The sequence below is a fragment of the Pseudorca crassidens genome, chromosome 11 (assembly GCF_039906515.1).
Source record: "Pseudorca crassidens isolate mPseCra1 chromosome 11, mPseCra1.hap1, whole genome shotgun sequence".
Classification (NCBI taxonomy): domain Eukaryota; kingdom Metazoa; phylum Chordata; class Mammalia; order Artiodactyla; family Delphinidae; genus Pseudorca; species Pseudorca crassidens.
The window spans coordinates 106,024,931-106,048,287 of NC_090306.1; the positions used below are offsets into that span (position 1 = coordinate 106,024,931).

General features: G+C 39.4%; 1 protein-coding gene and 1 non-coding gene across 4 annotated transcripts in view; one reads left to right on the top strand and one right to left on the bottom strand.

Annotated features, from left to right (window-relative positions):
• Positions 1-3: 3 nt before the first annotated feature.
• The window catches only part of SYCE3 (synaptonemal complex central element protein 3), a 28,389-nt gene continuing 5,035 nt past the window's right edge, over positions 4-23,357 (bottom strand). For all 3 annotated transcript variants that reach the window (XM_067698533.1, XM_067698534.1, XM_067698535.1), the window contains 2 exons: positions 20,953-21,061; positions 4-267 (listed from right to left, as the gene is read on the bottom strand). In XM_067698533.1, the coding sequence (XP_067554634.1) occupies positions 68-267; positions 20,953-21,061 (309 nt within the window). In that variant the 3' untranslated portion in view covers positions 4-67. The remainder of the gene's footprint in view (positions 268-20,952; positions 21,062-23,357) is intronic.
• Positions 16,249-16,355, top strand: LOC137203124 (U6 spliceosomal RNA). The gene has a single exon (XR_010932952.1). It is a non-coding gene; the product is annotated as a U6 spliceosomal RNA (small nuclear RNA).

The following is a 23,357-nucleotide window of genomic DNA, read 5'->3' on the forward strand; positions in this document are numbered from 1 at the left end:
AGGTTGTGCTCGGAAAGAAGTTTACTGAGTAACAAGCTCTGCGCACAGCCCTGCTCCGGGGCCGCTGCTACTCTGCCAAGGCTGCTCGGGCCGTGTGGGGCGGGCGGGCCTCCTGCGCTCGCTTGGTCTCGTCGAGCAGCTCCTGCCAGTTCTTCTCCACCTCCTCCTTGCAGTTGAGGAAGGCGTCCTCCAGCCGCCGCATGGACTCCGCCAGTGTGGGGTTGGTGCGCATCACCACCATGTCGTAGGCCATCCACGTGGCCTGCACTGCAACAACCAGACAGGCCCTGGTCAGGCCACAGGGGGCTGCCGCAGCGCTGGAGCCCCCCAGCGAGGGCTGGGCGCCTCCGCTCATGCCCAGCATCCTGGGGACAGGACGTGCTGAGTCACCCAGTTACTCGAAGGAGAGAAAGCGGGTTGGCCATGCGTTAGAGGGCTCATGACAACCCTATTAAAACTCCTCTCTAGGAAAACCAGTAATGAACCTTCCCTAATCTCACATAAGCCTTAACTTCTGGATACACCAGCCCACAATACTAAAAGGTTGGAGGCCAATCTGACATGAAATGTTAGGAAAAATGAGAGTAAACACAGGTCCTTACCTATCTGCAGTTCACAGCTAGTGGTTGCCGGGTGACCCCCAAGAAGTCATAACCCTGCCCAAGCTCACATACTCAGGTAGGGCTGACCACTCCCACTCCCCCAAGGCTAGAGCCTCAGGTTATCTCATGCTCATTGGCCTGGGATGCCTGCCCACCTCCACCTTGGCACCTCTCTGCTTTCAATAAGGCCAGTCCAGGGGCTCCTCCTTCTGGGAAGGTTTGCCGAGTTCCATGTTAGGTGTCCTTTGGTGCTCACCACTGCACTGACCACCTTTCTTGCTCTTTCCCTTTGAGAGCAACTTGAGGGCCGCATCCCCTGGGCCTATAGGTGAACATGTGCTTCCTGTACAAATCCAGTGGTGTGTGCAGAAGCCCCACCTCCACCTCTTCCCTCTGCAGCACCCGCCCCCCACTGGTGTGGTTCTCCCCTTTAGAACTATGAAGAACAGGGTTGTCTCTCTGTGCAGTAAATACATCTCCTTAGAACTTCTCCTGTCTGGGTTAAAAAATGCTGGATACTTTGGGAAACTATGTCCTTCAGGAAATTAACCAAAGAAGAGATAGGCAGGGAATTCCCTGGCAGTCCAGTGGTTAGGACTCCGCACTTTCACTGCTGAGGCCGTGGGTTCAATCCCTGGTCAGGGAACTAAGATCCCGCAAGCAGAATGAAAAAAAAAGAGAGATAGGCAGAATGATTAATAACAAATGCACATGTATGTCTACACACAACCGAGGTCAGCAGTGTGGCAGACTTGAAGTTTTATAGAAAGTGGCATCTGTTTGTTTAGGGAAAAATTGTTAGAAGAGATACGTGCAGTACACCTCAACAGATAGAGGGCATATGATATATAGCTAGCACAGGGATTCTCGATCTTCTGGAAGTATGAGAGTCACTTGGGACACCTGTTAAAATGTAGACCACTGGCCCCTCTCAGAACTCAAAGAAGGTTCTTGTGTAGCAAGTTGGGAATGGTGCCCAGGAAGCTGCATCTTGACAAGCATCCTGGGTAATTCTGGTGCAGGAAGCCTGTAGACCACCATGTGAGGCCACCTGGGCAGCAGGTGGAGCATGGACTTGAAGCCAGGGCAGAGTCTGCTTCCCAGCTCTCCACTCACTGGCTGTGTGACCTGGAGTAAGTGATTTAAACTTACTAACCTCATCTCCTCTTATGTAAAGGACGGAAAACGTCCGGATCTCATGGCTTTGGTGTGAAGATTAAACCGATGATGTATGTAGCCTGTCTCCAACATATTAGATGCTCAAGAAAGGAGAAACTCTTACTATAAAATAAATAATTCAGGTATTCAGGACAAAGAACTAGGGTGGGTAAACAAAACAAAACAGCCCACAGAAATAAATCTCATATAGTCCTACATAGCAGCTGAAATTCTAGTCCTGAGTTTCCTGAGCTCAAAGCAGAGAAGGAAACATGCTCGGTTATAAGATTCAGTGACCATAAAATAAAAACAAACCCATTGTTTAAGACACTTTTACCCCAAGAAAGAATTTCCTTATAGGTATATTTCATGAGAGGTGTGTAACATAATGGAAAATGTCCTTGACAACATCCCTACTTTAAATACAAAGACATTCTTCTATGTCTACAGTTGTAGGCACTGGTAAAAGAAAGCTGGTGGCACAGTACCAAAGCACACTTCAGAAAAGGCAATTCAGTGAGACACTAAAACACTATATCAAGTGCATAGCCCTCTTATGATTTGATCCAAGGGAAAAAAAAAAAAGAAAATATAGAATAGGAAGGACTCACAATCATCTGAAAATCCTTTGGAAATATATGTCGCCTGAGTTTTTCATTCATTCAATGTTTATTGCACACCTGCTCTGTGTCGGCGTTTTGCTAAGGCAGCCCTGATGATACAGCTGTCTACTACAGGACAGACACATCCCTGCCCTCGTGAGCTTCTATACTAGTTGCAGTGGGAGGAGACAGATAATAAACATATAAGACAATTACACATTGTGAAAGGAGCTGCGAAGCAACGTGTATTGTGACAGAGAAATGGGATAGGAAGAGTCTTATTTTAGACCAGGTAGTGAGGGCAGGCCTTCTCAGAGGGTTTTTGGTAAGGCCTATGCAGTAGCAAAGCCAAGGTCCTAATCTCTCCAGGGGCCTGAACAGCAGATACTCTGAGAGGCTAATTAGGACTCACCCCACAAACTCTGATAAACTGCTGGGTAGGGCCAGGTCCTCACACAGAAATTTAAAAACTGGTCAAGATGTGCACTAGATGCAGGGTTCAGTAAAGGATGAGGATAAAGTGTTCCAAAAATCTGTGTAGGAGAGGGAGGACTAACGAGGGATACAGTGAGTAGATTTATTCTGACAGTAGAAGAGGCAGAAGCAGAGAACAGGAATGACAAGGCTAGTTGAGCCAGGCGATCAAGGGATGAAGATAAGCCTGGAGTTTACAGCCCACAGGCTAATTCACATCACTGGCAAAATAGAAGAATCAACATTTTAAAATGTAAATGGTGAAGGTCTACCTCCTCAAATCTCAGGTCCCAAATGGTTTTACAGATGAGTTCCACCGAACTGTGGAAGAACAGTTAATTCTTATCTAACGTAAGTGATTCCAGAAATTAGAAAAAGAGGGAAGACTGATAAGCTGACTGTATGGACTAGTGTTAACTTTTTTTAAATTTTATTATTATTATTATTATTATTATTTTAAATTTTTTGGCTGCACCACGTGGCATGTGGGATCCTAGTTTCCTGACCAGGGGTTGAACCCGTGCCCTCTGCACTGGAAGCTCCGAGTCTTAACCACTGAACTGCTAAGAAAGTCCCCTGGTGCAACTTTTTAAGAAAAGCATTTGGTAGAAGTATTCCATTTACACTGTAGAAAATTTGAGAATAGAGATAAGCAAAAATAAAAACATAATTTTCCCTAAGCTGGTTTATTTTAAAACAAGACAAATATTATATAAAAAAATTATAGGTCTGTCTCACATGAAAATAGATGTAAAATCCTAATATATGATCTAACCAAACCTAACAATGTGTTAAAATAATATGTTATGATCAAGTAGAGTTTGTAAAAGAAATTCAAGGATAGTTGAGTATCAGAGAATCAATCAGCATAATTAACCACATTAATAAAAGGGGAAATCATAGTAATATCTCAGTTAATGCAAAAAAAGCAGTTAATAAAGTTTAATACTTATTTGTGATTTCAGAAAATCAAAACTAACAAATTAGGAATAGAAGGAGACATTTTAACCTAGTAAAGGTGATACACCAAAAACTTACAGCAAACATTATACTTAATGGAGAAACTGTGGATAAATTCCTTTGGGAATCAAACAAGGATGCCTCTAATAATGTAATGGGTATTGAAGATGTTGGTAAATGGAATTTAAACATTTAAAAGAAATAAGAGATATAAGGTAAGAGATAAAACTAACAGTATTTGTAAATTATAAAAGTGTATATGAAAGAATAGAGGTCCAATAGTCAAGTCAATCTTAAAAAAATAACAGCTAAAAGGGGGGAATATACCCTATTAGATATCAAGACATCCTATAAAGCCCTGTTTTATTTATTTAGCCACACTGAGTGGCTTGTGGGATCTTAGTTCCCTGACCAGGGATTGAACCTGTGCCCTCAGCAGTGAAAGTGCGGAGTCCTAACCACTAGACCGCCAGGGAATTCCCTAAAGCCCTTTTTTAAAAAAATAGTGTGGTACAGACAAACAGACCAATGAAAGAAAATAGTATGCTCGGAGATAGACCTAAGTTTATATGGAATTTAGTATATGATGAAAGTAACAGTAAAAAATCCTTCAGAAATATACGTCTCCTGAAAAAAGGACAGTATACTCCAGATGGATTAAAGACATAAATATGAAAGATAAAATAACATTTATAGATCAAAATTTAGCAGAATACCTGTGATCTAGGGACTTCTTAAAAACCACAAACCAAATGTCATGAAGAACCTAGGGGTAAGACAGGAATAAAGACACAGACCTACTAGAGAATGGATTTGAGGATATGGGGAGGGGGAAGGGTAAGCTGTGACAAAAAACAAAACAAAACAAAAACAAAACCACAAACCATAAGGCAAAATATTGGTGAATTTCTTTTTATCAAAAACTTTTTTTCTACTAAGGACAACATGGACAAAATTTTCATACAAATGATAGAAGAAATTTACAATCTTAAAACTGATAATGGGTTAATATCTAGAATATACAAGAAATTACTTCAGGGCTTCCCTGGTGGCACAGTGGTTGAGAGTCTGCCTGCCGATGCAGGGGACGCGGGTTCGTGCCCCGGTCCGGGAAGGTCCCACATGCCGCCGGGCGGCTGGGCCCGTGAGCCATGGCCACTGAGCCTGGGCGTCCGGAGCCTGTGCTCCGCAACAGGAGAGGCCGCGACAGTGAGAGGCCCGCGTACCGCAAGAAAAAAAAAAAAAAAAAGAAATTACTTCAAATCAATAAAAGAAATTCAGTAACAACAACAAAACCCTGGAAAATAACAAGTGTTGGTGAGGACGTGGAGAAACTGGAATGCTTGTGCATTGCTGGTGGGGTTGTAAAATGATGCACCATTGTGTAAAACAGTTTGACATTCTTCAGGAAGCTAAATATAGAATTACCATATGACCTAGCAATTCTACTCCTACATAGTGTCCCAAACAATAAAGAATGGGCACTCAAACAAATACTCGTATACACATGTTCATAGTGGCACTATTCACAATAGTTAAATATTGGGACACAACCCAAATATCCATCAGTGGATGAATACACGGAATATATTTTAGCTATATAAAGGAATAAAGTACTCAGAATATGCTACAATATGGGTGAAACTTGAAAATACTATGTTAGGCGAAAGAAGCCAGAAACAAAATGTCACATATTATATGATTCTCTTACATGAAATACCCAGAATAGGTAAATACATAGAGAATGGAAACAGGTTGGTGGTTGCCAGGGGCTGGGAACAGAGGTATGGGAGTGACTGCTTAATGGGTACGAAGTGTCTTTTTTGCGTGATGAAAATGTTGTGGAACTTGACAGAGTTGGTGGCTGCACAAAATTATGAATGTATTAAATGCCACTGAATGTATACTTTAAAATAGTTAATTTTATGTGAATTCACTTTGGTAAAAATTTATTTAAATATTAGATGTAGATATTATAATTATCTTCATTTTTCAAAAGTGGAAACGGACAGAGAGGTTAAGCAGCTTGCCCAAGTCATACAGCTAGTAAGTAGCACAGGCAGGATTTAACCCAAGTAATCAAGCACCCGTGTCCATGTTTTTAGCTGCTTATGGTACACTGCTTCTGACATTCCCTAAGAAGAAACCCAAAAGACTAACAAGCATTTGAAGAGAATCTGGAATTCATTAGACAAGTAAAAATGAAAACAATCAGATATCACTTTACACCTACTAGTCTGGCACAATTAGAAAGCTGGATAATATCAAGTGTCTGTGAGCTCGTGGGATCTAAGAACCCCAGGCACTGCTGGTTGGAACAGAGTCTGACTCAGCCGTTCTGTGAGGTCATCTGGTAACCCCTAAAATGATTACACAGGTCCTTGAGCATAGATGTGTGAAGATGTTCATTGTAGCATTGTTTTTGGTGACGAAGAGTTGTAGGCAATCTAGGTGTCCATCACCGGGAAGAATGGAGAAGCAAGAAGTAGTGGCTCACCATGGAATAAATACTATATTGCAGTTAAAAGTAATAGATAACATGTACACATGGCTACTCAAATAGGTCTTCATAACATAGTCGTGAGTTTAAAAAGTAAGATACAAGCTGGAGATATAAAACAAAAAGTATGAATTTTACAGAAACACATAAAAAGGGATATACCAAAAAAAGGAATGAAAAAAAGAGCATAAATAAACAAATAAGTGAGGATTGTTACATGGGCCAGTGACGCTAACACGCTATGAACTGAGAAGTATGGTTGTCAACCTTTCTGCCAGAGAACCATAAAGAGAAACAAACTAACAAATAAACCAGACTCATTAGGAAATAACAAGTGGGGATACACTGAGGCAGACAGGCATGGAAGAGAACAAAGTCAATCACAAATATAGAAAACATACTATATTCTCTTCACTGTGCCAGGCAAGTGGGTACCAAGGGAAACAAGCACATTCCAAATACGATTTCACTGTTAGCACTGAACTAGGCAAGGGAGATGCCAGGAGGCTTAAGACACAAGCTTTCTCAAAATGCATAAACAGTCAGGGAGTTAAGACACATCATTCAATTGAAAAAATATCTATCAAGCACCTAGTATGGGTCAGCACCTGTTTAAGTTCTGGGGACAGAGCAGTGAGAAAAAATGTCAAAAAGTCTTTGTTCTCATGACCATTATCTACTAAATAACAAGAAACTTACATAGTGCCTATAGTAAACTTACACAGTGTGTTCGAAGGTTAACAGGTGCTAAGGAGAAAAATAAAGCAGTGAAGGAGGGTTGAGGATGCTAGGAAAAAAGGATCTGCAATTTCAAGAAGGGTGCTCGGGAAAGACTTCACTGAGGAAGTGACCTTTAAATTAACTTTTTTTTTTTTTTTTTTCTCCGTTACGCGGGCCTCTCACTGTTGTGGCCTCTCCCACTGTGGAGCACAGGCTCCGGACGCGCAGGCTCAGCAGCCATGGCTCACGGGCCCAGCCGCTCTGCGGCATGTGGGATCTTCCCAGACTGGGGCACGAACCCACGTCCCCTGCGTCGGCAGGCGGACTCTCAACCACTGCGCCACCAGGGAAGCCCTAAATTAACTTTTGATGAATAGAAGTTCTTAACATTAGTGTAGTTCAATTTCTCAATCTTTTATTCTGTATTTAGCACTTTTTGCCTTTTGTTTAGAAAATTCTACCCAACCTTCAAAGTTGCAAAGATATTCTCCCCTATTTTCTTCCCAAACTTTAAAATTTATTTTCGATAATTAAGCTCTCATCACTCTGAAGCTACTGTGTGTTTGTGTGTGTGCAGGGATCCGTTTTAAATTTTTATTCTTATTCATAACCAATTTTTCCAGCTTACTTGTTAAATAGTCCCTTCTTTCCTCCACTGATCTTCCATGTCACCTGTGTTACGTATAAAACTTTGTGTGTGTGTGTATCTGTTTCTGGGCTCTCTGTTGTACTCCATTGCTCAACTTGTCTATTCCTGAGCCAATATGACACTGTCAATTATATAGTTTTATAATAAACTTTGCTAACTGTAGGGTGAATCCCCTGTCCTTGTCTTTCTCAGAAGTATCTTAGCTACTTTTGGCTCTTAAGTCTCCAATAAATGTTTTATTTTTTTTTAATTAATTAATTTTTTAATTTTTGGCTGCGTTGTGTCTTCGTTGCTGTGCGTGGGCTCTCTCCAGCTGCCGCAAGTGGGGGCTACTCTTCGTTGCGGTGCGCGGGCTTCTCATTGTGGTGGCTTCTCTTGTCGCGGAGCACCGGTTCCAGGCACGCGGGCCTCAGCAGTTGTGGCATGTGGGCTCCAGAGCACAGGCTCAGTAGTTGTGGCACACGGACTTAGTTGCTCCGTTGCACGTGGGGTCCCCCTGGACCGGGGCTCAAACCACTGCAGGCGGACTCCCAACCACTGCAATACCAGGGAAGCCCAAGTCTCCAATAAATGTTTTAGAATCAACCTGTCAAGTTCCATGAAAAACCCTATTAGGATTTTTATTAGAACTACTTTGAAGCCTTGGATGGAATTTGGGGAGAATGAACACATTTATTATATTTTCTTTCTACTCATGAAGGTAGCTATAGCTCCATTTATTTTGGTCTTTAATATCTGTTAGTCAAGCTTTGTAACTTTCTGCATATAGGCCTTGCATATTTCTTGTTAAACTTCTTCCAAGGTAATTCATAGATGTACGTGTTTGTGTTACTGTTATTGTTGCTATTATAAATGGTGCCTTAAAAAAATATGTTCTAATTCTTTGCTGCAGGTATAGAAAAATGCAATTAACTTCTGTACATTGATTTTATATTCAGCCACCTTGCTAAGCTTTATTATTTCCAATAAGATGTGTTTTATGTTCTACATAATAAATTCGGTAATTAGCTCCACGTTGGCCCCAGTAGTCCCTACCTTCTGGTAGTCACACCCTTCTGTAGTTCTCTCACATGGTGCCAGCGTTGATCCACGTGACCAACAGGTTATGGCAGAAGTGATGGTATGTCACTTCCAAGATTAGATGATAAAAGACTGTATCTTCTGTCTTGGGTTCTCTCTCTATTATATATATAAATATTTCTTGGATCACTTGCTCTGAGGGAAGTTATTACATGACCAGCCCTGTGGAGAGGCTGCATAGAAAGCCTCCTGCCAACAGCTACGTGAGCTTGGAAGGAGACTCTCCAGCATCCAGTCAAGTATCCAGAGATTGAAGCCATGACCTACAACTTGACTGCAAACTCATGAAAACCACATCCAGAACCACGCAGCTAAGCCATTCTCAGATTCCTGACCCTCAGCAATTGTGATAATAAATGTTTCTTGTTTTAACCTGCTAAGTTTGGGTTAATTTGTAATGCAGCAAATAGATAACTAATACAGATTTTGGTACTGAGAGTATGGTGCTGCTGTAACAAAAACCTAAAATGTAAGAGTAGCTTTGGAATGGGACAGTTGTTGGAAGCTAGAAAACTGTAAAGATTTTGAGGAGAGCATTAATGAAAGTTTAAAGTGCCTCAAACTCACTGTTCATAGGATTTTGGATTTTGAGGAGGCTGCATCCGACATCATCTATGGTCCTTGGAGATGTAAATATGTTGACTCTTGTTTCTGTGGACTTTCACTAACAGTGGCTTATCATCTCATGTATTTATTGGTTAGGTCATTGCTGAGCTAGCTCCCAGTGTCCTCTACACTGCTACAGAATCTTTCTAAAACACTTATCTCTTCATGTCATTCCACTGCCTAACTTTCTTCAGTTATTCCCGTTGCCTGTAGGATGATTTCTTGGTGTGGCACACGAAATCTTTCATGATCTGACCCCAGATGATTCATTTAGATTTACTCTCTATCACTTCCACTTATAGTGTATTCAACAGTAATTGAACCCTAAGTCCAACCAGCTTTCTTATTCTTTTGTTCCTTGGCACAAACTGTTCTTTTTGTCTGAAAGCCTTCCCTGCCACCTGTCTATCTGGGGAACTCCTCACAATACTTCAGAGAAATGCTCCATACCTCCTCTTAAAAAATTCCACAATTTACTACACAGATTTCAGCCACTCATCCAAAATCTCATTGAAATTTTAATATCCTTTTATTATAGCAATTAACACAGTATATTGCATTTATGTGTCTGTACATTTATTTCTCCATTAGATTATAAGCAATTTGCGCTCAGGGCTTGGCATAGGTGGTTATTTAGAAAGTGTTTGTTGGGACTTCCCTGGTGGCCCAGTGGGTAAGACTCCATGCTCCCAGTGCAGGGGACCCAGGTTTGATCCTTGGTCAGGAAACTAGATCCCACATGCATGCCGCAACTAAGAATCCACATGCTGCAACTAAGACCCAGCGCAGCCTAAATAAATAAATTAATAAATATTTTTTAAAAATAGTGTTTGTTGAACAAATGAATGAATGAATGAACAGTGCTTTAACCCCTCAGTCTTTGAGCTCTGGGATTATATTTTTCCGGCTTTACTGAAGTATAATTGACAAATAAAAATTGTATATATTTAAGGTGTACGATGTGATTTTTTTTTTTTTTTTTTTTTTTTGCGGTACGCGGGCCTCTCACTGTTGTGGCCTCTCCTGTTGCGGAGCACAGGCTCCGGACGCGCAGGCCCAGCGGCCATGGCTCACGGGCCCAGCCGCTGCGCAGCATGTGGGATCTTCCCAGACCGGGGCACGAACCCATGTTCCCTGCATCAGCAGGCGGACTCTGAACCACTGCGCCACCAGGGAAGCCCCGATGTGATGTTTTGATATTGTATGCATTGTGAAGTGATTATCAGCATCAAGCTAATTAACATTTCCATCACCTCACAGTTATGTGGGTTTTTTTTTTTTTTTTGGTATGGAGAGAACACTTAAGATCTACATTTGTAGAAAATTTCAAGTATACAATATCATATTAGCTGTAGTCATGATGCTGTACATCTCCAGAATGCATTCTTCTTGCATAATTTCCTGGATATATACCCAGAAGGGGAATTGCTGATCATGTGGTAGTTCTATTTTTTTTTTTTTTTTTTTGCGGTACGTGGGCCTGTCACTGTTGTGGCCTCTCCCGTTGCAGAGCACAGGCTCCGGACGCGCAGGCTCAGCGGCCATGGCTCACGGGCCCAGCCGCTTCGCGGCATGTGGGATCTTCCCGGACCGGGGCACGAACCCGCGTCCCCTGCATCAGCAGGCGGACTTTCAACCACTGCGCCACCAGGGAAGCCCCTCGGTAGTTCTATTTTTAATGTTTTGAGAAATCTCCATACTCTTTTCCATAACGGCTACACCAGTTTATATTGGTACATTATACCGTTTGCATTGGCTCTGTGATTATATTTTTGACAATATATAAAACTGGCCCTGGGCTTCCCTGGTGGCGCAGTGGTTGAGAATCTGCCTGCCAATGCAGGGGACCCGGGTTCGAGCCCTGGTCTGGGAAGATCCCACATGCTGCGGAGCAACTAGGCCCGTGAGCCCCAACTACTGAGCCTGCGCGTCTGGAGCCTGTGCTCCGCAACAAGAGAGGCTGCGATAGTGAGAGGCCTGTGCACCACGATGAAGAGTGGCCCCCGCTTGCCACAACTAGAGAAAGCCCTCGCACAGAAACGAAGACGCAACACAGCCAAAAATAAATAAATAAATAAAGTTAAGACATATGTCAATATTAAAAAAAAAAAATTGGACAATCTCTTAAAAAAAAAACAAAAAAAACCTGGCCCTTCCCACTCAGCATATTCATAAGTGAACTCACTCTTCCCCACATCCTTCTAAACCTGCTATTCTTTCTGTATTCAGAAACTCTCATCTCTTCACTTTTCTCCTTTCCTCTTTCATTCAGCTAACTCATGTTCATATTTTAGTCTTAGCTGAGAAGTAATTTACTCGAGGAGGCCTTCCTTGGCTCCTTATATCAAATTAGGTTCCACTTTTGGCTACCCATAGCACCACGTAGATTATTCAGTCCTAACACTCATAGAAATCTATTGTAACTACTTGTTTAGTTATTTTTCCTCTTCACATGATCGTCAGCTTCAGGAAGAGGCACCCTACAACAGTGCAGCTGGAGGGCTGCCCATCGCGGGAAGGGAAATTATCAGATATTTTGGGGACTATTAGACACTGGCTCTGAACTGACATTAATTCCTGGTGACCCAAAACATCGCTACCAGTGTAGTGATCTACCAGTCAGAAGAGGGGCTTATGGAGGTAAGGTTATCAATGGAGTTCTAGCTGAGGTCTGTCTCACAGTGGGCTTAGTGGGCTTCTGAAGCCACTTTATGGTAATTTTCTCAGTTCCAGGATGCATAATCGAAATATATATACGCAGCAACTAGGAGAATCCCCACATTTGTTCCCTAATCCACAGAGTGAGGGCTATTTGGTAGGAAAGACCAAGTGAAAACCACTAGAACTGCCTCTACCTATGAAAGCAGTAAACTAAAAGCAACACTGTATTCCTGGAGGGATTGCCAAGATTATTACCACCATTAAGGACTTGAAAGATGCAGGGGGTAACTCCACCACAGTCCCATTCAACTTGCCTGTTTGGTCTGTACAGAAGACAAGTCTGAGAGAATGACAGTGGATTATTGTAAACTCAGTCAGGTGGTGACTCCAATTGCAGCTGCTGTTCCAGATGTGGTTTCGTTGCTTGAACAAATTAACACATCCCCTGGTACCTAGTGTGCAGCTATTGATCTGAAAAATGCTGTTTTCTCTATACCTCTTAGTAAACACCACCTAAAGCAGTTTGGTTTCCACTGACAAGGCTAACAATACATTTTCATTATCCTAATTCAGGTATAGCGACTCTCCAGCTCCTTAGTTGCCTCTCCCTTCCACAGGCCATCAAGCTCTTCCATTATATTGACATTATGCTGACTGGACCTGGTGAGCAAAGGAAGCCAGACACAAGTGTATACACTGTGATTCCATTTATATGAAACTCTAGGCAAGTATATCAGTTGTTGCCTGGTGCTGGGGAAGGAAGAGTGGGAATTAACTGGGGAGGGGCAAAAGGAAACGCTTTGGAGAGATAGAAATAATTTGTACTTTGACAATAGTGTTAGTTATACTGGTGTATACATTTTGCAAAACTCAGTGAACATTACACTTAAAATATTTATTTTATTATTTATTTATACCTAAATAAAGGTGACTTAAAAGCAATAAAAAACAAGAACACTATTTATCAGTACTTATGGGTTGCAATGACATATCTAGAGATAAATGCACAGCTCCAAATGTTTTCATAACTTAAAAAGGAATAAAAATAAATGGATAAAGCATTTAACTCAAAGTTTTACTAAAACAATAATAAAATTTTAGGGAAGGCAGGATGAAGAAAGCCCAGAAATCCAATTAATTTAGAATGTAGAAAAATAAATGCATATTAAGATGCTTTCCCTGCCCATATGCCCTTCTCTGAGACTCTGTCTTCATCCACAGGTCCTACAGATGCGTTGAGCTTAAACTTCCATATTATCACCCATGTGGCCTAGCCTAGCCACTCATGAATGATGTACATTATTGCATACTTTGTAACCTTTAAAAGTAACAGACTGGATGTATACATAGCATCTTGGAAAGAGCTGACACACATAATTCTGAATGAAAAAAAAGTATGAAAAATATATAATCATTTATAGAAATTTAACATAAATTTACCATTTATAGAAATTTCAAATAAATGTATAAAATAGCAATATACATTTCACAAGAACATACACACACAAAAAGTACACATTAGAATTGTTGCCTACGGGTGGAGAGAGGAAAGGGAATGGAGCATGGGGACCGAAGGGGATAAATCAAAAAATTAAACTAGTAGTGCCCTGCATGGACCAATGATCATAATGTATCACAAACTGAGAAGTATGATAAAATCAATTCTCTACATCTGAGGTTGAAAATAAAGAGACAAGAAAATTGTTATACAACAGCATAATCAGAGAACAGGGCGACAGTCTTGAGGCACTGACACAAAGTAAAATGGAAAATAACAAAGAAATAAAATGGATTACAGAGATGATGATGAAGATAAGACAAAAAGAGACAGACAATATGGATAACTGGAATTTCTGAAGAAATAAACCAAATAAATAGAATTAAAAGTATCCAAAGATATGATAACTGAATAAGATCTTATAAAAAATACTCAAATCAGGCTTCCCTGGTGGCTCAGCGGTTAAGAATCCACCTGCCAATGCAGGGGACACTGGTTCGAGCCCAGGTCCGGGAAGATCCCACATGCAGCGGAGCAACTAAGCCTGTGCGCCACAACTACTGAGCCTGTGCTCTAGAGCCTGCAAGTGACAACTACTGAGCCCGCGAGCCTAGAGCCCGTGCTCCACAACAAGAGAAGCCACCGCAATAAGAAACCTGCGCACCACAACAAAGAGTAGCCCCCGCTCACCGCAACTAGAGAAAGCCCGCGCACAGCAATGAAGACCCAAAGCAGCCAAAAATAAATAAATAAATAAATAAAATAAAATAAAATAAATAAATAAAAAATACTCAAATCTACAGCTCTAGAGATCTAACATGTCCTAGGAAATATGTCAGAGGGTATTAACACCAATCTTATGCTGGTGAAGTATAGAACTCCAAGAATAAAGAAAGAATCTTACAGGCAGAAAAGTCATTTTTAAGAGGCAGAGTGTTTCACACATCTTCACAGTGCCACTAAATGCTGAAAACATATTTTACGTTATAAAGAAAATAATTATATACCTAACCAAGTTACCATCCAGATATAAACATAGATATATTCTTAAGCATTTATGAATTCAAGGAATACAATGTCCAACGCTATAGTTACTAGGTTTAACTCTTTGAATTATTTGAATACAGAATGTGTGAGTCTCAACAACCTTAGGAATTATGATTACAGAATAGAGTGTAAATGTTCTAAATGTTATTGTTAATGTAAACATTATTTGTACTTGATAATATACAAATACAGGTAATAGTATAACGAAGGACAGTTGTGTCTCAGTTTCTTTACTTGTAAATAGGGATAATAACAATCCCTATATCTCAAAAATTGTTGTGAGGATTAAATAAACAAATTCATATAGTGCTTAGTATAGGATATAGCAATTAATAAGTAAGGCATAAATACTACTGATTAGTGTTATTAGATCCTGAATAAAGATAAAATATACAACTAAAAATAAAAAAAAGATACAACTGAAGAAATAACACTAATTTCCTTAATGTTTCCCCACAAACTTTCTTAATTTTAGTATAGTTTTTATGGTGAAGAAATATTTATTTTAAGTAAAGAATTTCTTCAGTTTAAATTCTTAAGTAAAATTAAAGGTAGTACTCTTTATTTTAAAAGTAGCTTGTATAGTATGATTCCATTTTCATTAAAGTGTATCTGTCAAAAAAAGATTCCTCTATGCATCCCGTATTGTTCCATTATTCTGTTTTTGCATAGAGAGAGACTTGGAATCATGTTTGCCAGTGTTAACAGTAGTTAATTCTGAGTGGCTGGATTTTGCTGATTTTAAACTTTTCTTGTAATTTTCTATTTAATTTACTTTGGATTTTAAAAACAATGTACATGCAACATTTCTTTTAAAAATCATTGTTTATTTAATAATTATCAACTTATGAATTATTAATAATAGTTATTAAATAATAAACATGATTATTCATTACAATCATCTAATAATAGTTATTTATTTTAAAATGCCAATAATGCTATATATAGCAGTAATCTAATAAATTAGGAAATACTGATGAAATGGATGAAGTGGGAGGATAAATGAAATACACAAACTGACACAATCTTAAAGCATTAACCAAAGAAGAAATTGAAAAAGTTATCAGAAGTTATCTCTAGCAGTTTCACCATTAACTGTTCAATGAAGAGTTGTTTCCAAATACTATACGTATAATTTCAGAATACAGAAAAAGATAGAAGACTCTAGAGGCTGAGTAGAGCTGGATATTACTACAGTTTGACCAAGTGCCTTTGAGCAAGTTATTTATTTATTTATTTATTTATTCTGGCCGTGTTGCACAGCCTGTGGGATCTTAGTTCCTTGACCAGGGATTGAACCTGGGCCCTGGCAGTGAAACCGCTGAATCCTAACCATGGGATCACCAGGGAATTCCCTGAAAAAGTTATGTAAACTCTGTAAGCTCTAATTTCCTCCTCATATGTAAAGTGGAAACAATAATAGTGTCTCTCCCCCATAAACTTGTTAGGAAGAATAAATGAGATAATGTGTGTAAAGCATATGGTAAAGAGACCAATACATGGTAAACAATAAACATAAGCTATTAATAATAAAATTACTACTATTATTATTATTAGAATAATACAAAATATCCAAGAATCTATAGCCTTCCTGTACACTAGTATTAATTATGTAGTAAATAAAATAGAAAAACACCCCATTTATAATAGGAACAGAAACACAGAAGTAAATGTACTGAAAACTCTGGAGAGTGCCCCCTTTGACGGCATACATACTAAAATTGGAATGATACGGAAAAGATTGGCATGGCCGCTGTGCTAGGATGACATGCCAATTTGTGAAGTATTTCACATTTTTATGTAATGAACAGCATGATGACTATAGTTAACCAGACTGCATTGTATATTTGAAAGTTACTAAGGGAATAGTATCTTTAAAGTTTTCATCGTAAGGGAAAAAATAACTTGTAACCATGTGAGGTGGTGGATATTAACTACATGCATTATGGTAATCATTTTGCAATATATACATATATCAAGTCATTATGTTATACAATCTAAACTTATACAATATTATATGTCAATTATATCTCAATAAAACTGGAAAAAATAAAATAAAATTGAAGGCAAAAAAAATCTGGAGAAAAATATTGCAAAACCCTTTGAGACATGTTAAAGACATGTTAAAGAACACTGGAATAATTGGAGAGGAATAGCACATTCCTACCTGAGAATGCTTAATGTTAAAAATATATCATTCTTGGGCTTCCCTGGTGGCGCAGTGGTTGAGAATCTGCCTGCCAATGCAGGGGACACGGGTTCAAGCCCTGGTCTGGGAAGATCCCACATGCCGCGGAGCAACTAGGCCCATGAGCCACAACTACTGAGCCTGCGCGTCTGGAGCCTGTGCTCCACAACAAGAGAGGCCACGACAGTGAGAGGCCCGCACACCGCGATGAAGAGTGGCCCCCGCTTGCCACAATTAGAGAAAGCCCTCGCACAGAAACAAAGACCCAACACAGCCAAAAATAAATAAATAAATAAATATTTAAAAAAAAATATATATCATTCTTTCTATATTAATGTATAGGTTTAACACAATTCCAAATAAAATATTAAATGAATCTATTACTCATCTGGAGAATAAACATGTGAGAATAGGTATAAAAAGAAAAAAGGAAAGAAAAAAGAATAATGAAGGGGAACTCACTGATTAATAATAATGAAACCAGTGTGATAAGCCATAAAACCTAACATATTATATAACAGGTTAGCTATCTCTGCTCTACTATATATAAAAACTTCATGAGTAATAAAGAAATTACTTCTAAACTAACAGGACAGGATGGGATAGATTTGGAGATGAGGGAAACCAAGTTAGAATCTCTCCTTCTGCCCGAGAAATTTTACATTCTCAAGGCTCACCCCCATAAGGCATTCTACAGCTAAATCTGTACTGTATCCTAGGTCATGAGTTGGCTTAAGCTCAAGAGAACAGAAAGAGAAACTTTAAGCCTTGGAGTCAAGATGATTTGGCTTTTCAATATTGCTGAAGTTATGCATATATACTTAATAGTTTAAGCACATATATTTGTATAAATACATACAAATATGCACACTTACATTTATTTGCTGGTTGGTGCTTTTGATAGTTGATGACTGCTTGTTTGGTGATTTTCCTTGCCCTGTGTGGTCACTGGAAAAATTGGGCAAGAGCCTTCCCAGGGGCAACAGAGGCCAAGAACTTACGTGTTGGGCTTCACTTTAAATTTAACCTAAAGGGTAAGGGTGTGAGATTCATCATGGCCCCAAATCATGCTACTTCTGTCAACAATATTTATCCTAACTTGACCTAGAGACACTATGACAAAATAGTTCTGCTGCTTACACTTCAGGTAGAAAATATTTTATTGTTCTCAACCGTTGGATTTGAGTCCGTGGACCCAAGAACGTACTGTTTACTTAAGAAATTACAAAAGGTAAACTTTACAAAACATTTTAATACTATTTAACCTGTGGTTGCTTATATGTTGATAAAAACATATCTTCACCAGCTGATAAACTGCTAAAGAAAAAATTTGAAAGATGTATATTGCCCCCCAGATTAGACAACTGTGCAGAACATTTATATAAAAATAGAATAATAAAAAGAGGAAAATATGTGCAACTAAAACGAAGGAAAGAATAAGCTAAAGGGGAAATAATGGACCTTCCATCAACTCAAGGAATGTGACGTGGAAAAGCACCAAGGGGAGGGGATGTGGAATCATGCACAGCAGAAGCCTCATTCATGCCAAGTAGATGCAGGCTACATTTGTTTTATTTCTGTGAGAAAGGAAGTACACAAGCCTTCCAGGATGTGCAGATGCTTAAATACAATAGTTGAATCTATCAAACAATTTCAGGTTTACTTAGAAAACTTAAAAGACAAATTTTTAAAATTGTCAAAGCTAAGTCTTTTATGTGACTTGTTTCCATATAAACACCTGTCAACCTTGTCTCTAAGGTGAGAGAGCATTGTTTTTACAACACTACTACCTTAGTAATATCATCTTAGCAATATTAACTTTTATTATTACTTAATAACTTACTTAACTATTACCTTAATTACTGTTGGAATTATTTGCCAAAAAGAGAGACTCTAGTGAATCTAAATAAAAATGCAGTACACAGCCTGGTTCCTTTGGCACACCAGATAGTTTAGAATTAAATGTTTAAAAAAACAAACAGGATTTCCCTGGTGGCGCAGTGGTTAAGAATCCGCCTGCCAATGCAGGGGACACGGGTTCGAGCCCTGGTCCGGGAAGATCCCACATGTCGCGGAGCAATGAAGCATGTGCACCACAACTACTGAGCCTCTGCTCTGGAGCCCGTAAGCCATAACTACTGAGTCTGTGTGCCACAACTACTGAAGCCCACGTGCCTAGAGCCTGTGCTCCGCAGCAAGAGAAGCCACCGCAATGAGAAGACTGTGCACTGCAACAAAGAGTAGCCCCCGCTCGCCACAACTAGAGAAAGCCTGTGTGCAGCAAAGAAGACCCAATGCAGCCAAAAATAAATAAATAAATTTATTAAAAAAAAAAAGAAAAAACAAACACAAAGTAGAAGAAAATATAAATGACTATTTCACTGATCTTGGATTAGGGAAAGGTTTTCTAGGCATCACAGCAATGGGAATAAATCAGAAAAGAAAATATTGATACATTTTTACTACATATGACTTCTGTTTACCAAAGCTTCGTATACAAAATTAAAGGAAAATAACAAACTGGGAAAAATATTTACTACAATTTTGAACAAGTCTTAATACATAAAGAGCTCTTACAAATCAATAAGAGATGCTATCACAGAAATCTGTTATTCTCTTATTGTTCTCAGTGCCAAGCCTGAGGTAACGCTAGCCCCTTTTTAGCCTTTAGTTCTGCAAAACATTCCTAATTGGCCTTCCTGCCTCTAGTCTTCCCTCTCCGAACCATCTCTCACACTGCTACCAGAGGTATCTTTTCAAAAGGCAAGTGTCTTCCTTGAAATCCCAAATGGCTCCCTATCACCTGAACAAGAAAGGTAAACCTCTTTAGCTTGGCGCTGAAGACCCTTCTTCTCACCTTTTCAGCCTCTTCTTTCTTTGGCCTGCCTCCTTGTGAATCTCATGCACTAATATGACTTCTTGACTATGCCAGTCTTTCCCACACGGGCACACAGCCTTGGCTATCTCCTCCTACCCATGGGCCCTACCCCATCTGTCCAATCCCTGCTGCTTCCCTAGTGCTCTGCTCTGTTCAAAGCCTCACTTGCTTCCCCAGGCAGTCAGCCTCTCCTTCTTCTCTGCTCCCTCCCTGGTACTTGGTATACACCATTATTAGCATTTCCCAGGTTATAATTTTAACATAAAGTTAAAATGTGCTTTAATTTTAATTTATATATTTAAATTATAATTAGTCATCTTGATGTCTGTTTCTGGCCCCTGCCCACTTCTTCTAATGAAGGAGCATCTCTATTCAACTTTGTATTCTTAGAAAAGCACATAGTAGGTGCTTAGTAAATGCTGTTAAATAAGAGACTATTTAATTAGATTGAAGGAATTAAATAACTTATAGTGGAAAATGAATTATAGAACATTGTAGCAAGGTATATATAAGACTTTCAAGTACATGGGCACAAAATTGCAAATATTTCTAAGCAGAAATTTTCTGAAGACTGTTGTAATAAATGGAGATTATTTATAAACTAATAATGTCCTTAAAAATAATTTGTTTTCATTTGAGTAAAGTATGCAGGCTTTCTAAAATTTGTTTTACATTATGGTTTTCTCTAGCAAAACTTAGGCTCACACAATTATAAGAATTACACATATTCTGAACTAGTAAAGAACAAATTAAAAACTTATAATGGTATCACTACCACTGCTAGTTACCGCTTAGTGGAAACATGTTGAATAAAATAACAGACAAACATTTTTTTCCAAAAATGGAGAAATTTGTTGAACTCTACTGCTGCTTCATTACACTGGCTGTACCTCCCATTTCAGCACCTCGCCAGTCTTAGCACTATTTCTCTGAACTCTTCTTATTTAAATGATTCACAGAAAGTATGTTCCAACTTTGTTCACAGGTGTTATATTAACATAATTTGTCATTTGCTGAGTACTTGAGCTTGGGTATGGTACTGTGTGCCCAGTTACAAAAGAAGAAGTCACTATTTCTGCCCTCAAAAAGATAACAGCCCATTTGCAGAAATAAGATGCAAACGCACATAAAATAATCAGAAAACGAGTCAAGGCAATATTCAGAGGTTCGTGTAAAATCTTGTGGTACAGTAGTTATATGGTGCAGAAGTTGAAAAGTAGTCAGGCAAGACCTGGTTGAGAAGGCCCTTGATTTGAGCTTAGAAGTGTAGGGAGGATTTGAGCTCTTGGAAAGAAGGGTGAAGGTACCCTGCCTGGGAAAACATCTTACCTGAGATTTTTTCCATCTCTTCCAATAGCTTTTCCAAGTCTTTATTCAGGTCTGACAGCATTTTCAGCATGTTTTCATAGTTTCTTTCACCAGGGTCAGAATCAGCCATCTAGGCAGTGCACAGAAAGAAGATGCAGTGAGACAAACCAGTGTTTCAATTCTAGCTCCACTACTCACAGCTGGGTAGCCCAAGCCGGAAAACTTAGGTCATCTTTAACTCCTCTTATCTTCCTGACCTAAGGGGTCACTGAAACTCACCAATTTTATTTGTTTATGGAATAAACATTAAATCATCTATGGGTCAGGAAGGGTCAGTGCTTGAGAGTCACCAGTAAACTGAATCCTGCCCTTGTGGAGATCATAGCCTGGCCCAGTTCTTTAAAGTCTCTCCTATCACTGCCTTCCTCCCTCTCTCCAAGGTTGCTGCTTTAATTGAGGTCCATTCCATTATCCACCATTGATTACAGATTTACTGGGCATCTACTATGTGCCAGACATCTACTATGGCTCTGGGGACACTGCAGCATATCTGAGGATCCAAATAGACTGGATGCTGTCATGGAGCTTCCATTCCAGGAAGAGAGACTGATAATAGCCAAGTTAACAGTTTCATAAAGATACCTTCAGTTTGTGGTCACTGCTACAAAGAAAATAAAAAGGATGGTGTAATAAAGATTTTTCATGGGGAGAAATGCTTTGGCTTGTAAAGTCCAAGAAGTCCTTTCTAATGAAGTGACATTTGAACTGCCATTTGAATGACAAAAAGGAGTTGTCATGTGAAGATCTAGGGGAAGAGTTCTAGACAGAGGGAATGGCTCAAGAAAAAGTGGGAGTGTCCCTGGTGTGTTTTAAGGAATAGAGAATGGGGCTGAGGAGAAGAGTGGTAGGACATGAGATCAACTAAGTAGGCAAGAACTTTGGTTTTATTTTGAGAGTGCGGAAAAGCCACTGGAGGTTGAGAGAGCAGGGGATTATGTGATTATGTTTTAAGGTAACAGCAGACTTCAGCTGCTGTTTGGAAAATGGACTGCTGCAGAAGGCTGAGAGGAGGAAAGAGTGGGAAGACCAATTAGACAGGAGAGCACTAAAGTGGTCTAGAGATGACAGTGGCTTGGACTTCGGTGATAATATGAATAGTGAGAAGTGAAGTGTTCTGGTTATATTTTGGAAGATAAACCAACAGAATTGGGTACAGGACTTGTGTCAAGGTTTGCAGGGGCAAGTGATGGGAAGAGAGAAAGTAAAATGACTTCTAATTTTGGTGAGAACAACTTAATGGATGGTGGTGTTATTAACTGAAATGGGGAAGAGTAGGAGAGGAGCAGATTAGAAGGTAAACCAGGTGCTTTTCTTTTTTTTTAGGCTGTGCCGTGTGGCATGTGGGATCTTAGTTCCCGGACTAGGGCTCAAACCTGTGCCCCCTGCAGTGGAAGCTTGGAGTCTTAACCACTGGACCACGAGGGAATTCCCAGGTGCTCTATTTTGAACATGTTACTACTATGAGATGCCTATTAGGCCTCCAACTGGAGATACAAATAGGCAGTTGAATACATGGGCCTGGAGTTCAGGAGATAGGTTGAAGCTAAAAATATAAAGTTTGGAACTAGTGGTACAAGCTCTCTTCATCTTTCACTTGGACTATTGTCATAGACTCCTAACTGGTCTCCCTGCTTGTAGCTTCCTCCTGTCCAATCTATTTTCCAGTTCACTCCCAGAGTGACCTTTCCTAACGTACAAAACTAACCATGTCACACTGTTTGAAATCCTTCAATAGCTCCTATTTCTTTCAGGATAAAATACAACCTCTTTACTATAGATATAAGATCCTTCATAAGCTAGCTCCCGACTGCCCCTGTTCTCATCTAGTTCCAAGATGTGACAAAATAGCTGAAAGTCTTAAGAGATCCAAAATGTAATGAGATATTATTAAATATAATAATAATCTCTTGTAAATAGAGATTATTATTTACAAGAGATGTAATGAAAAGATATCCATGAAAATAACACAAAACTCTGGAAAGTTAAAAATCTCTACAGTTTTCTTACAAAAGAGCTAAGGAAGTACAAAATGGAGTAAAATAATTCTATCACGTGGGTGGTTACAAAAATCTACGTGAAGGCAAAGAAGTAGGTAATTACATACTTCATATCTAAGTCGTGTGGACTGCTTGCTCAATTCATTAAGTTATAAAGTTCCACTTATATTATTTTATCCATACATTCAACACTTATTTATTGAGTACTATTTTAGATCTGAAGATACAGCAGTGAACAAAACATTAAAATCCTTGAACAAGATTAATGAGTGAAATAAATATAAGGAGGGGATAAGTACTAAAGAAAAAAAGTTAACTGGAGGTGGAGGGTGGGAGAGAGTATGTACAGGGTAGTGGCTGTACTTCAGA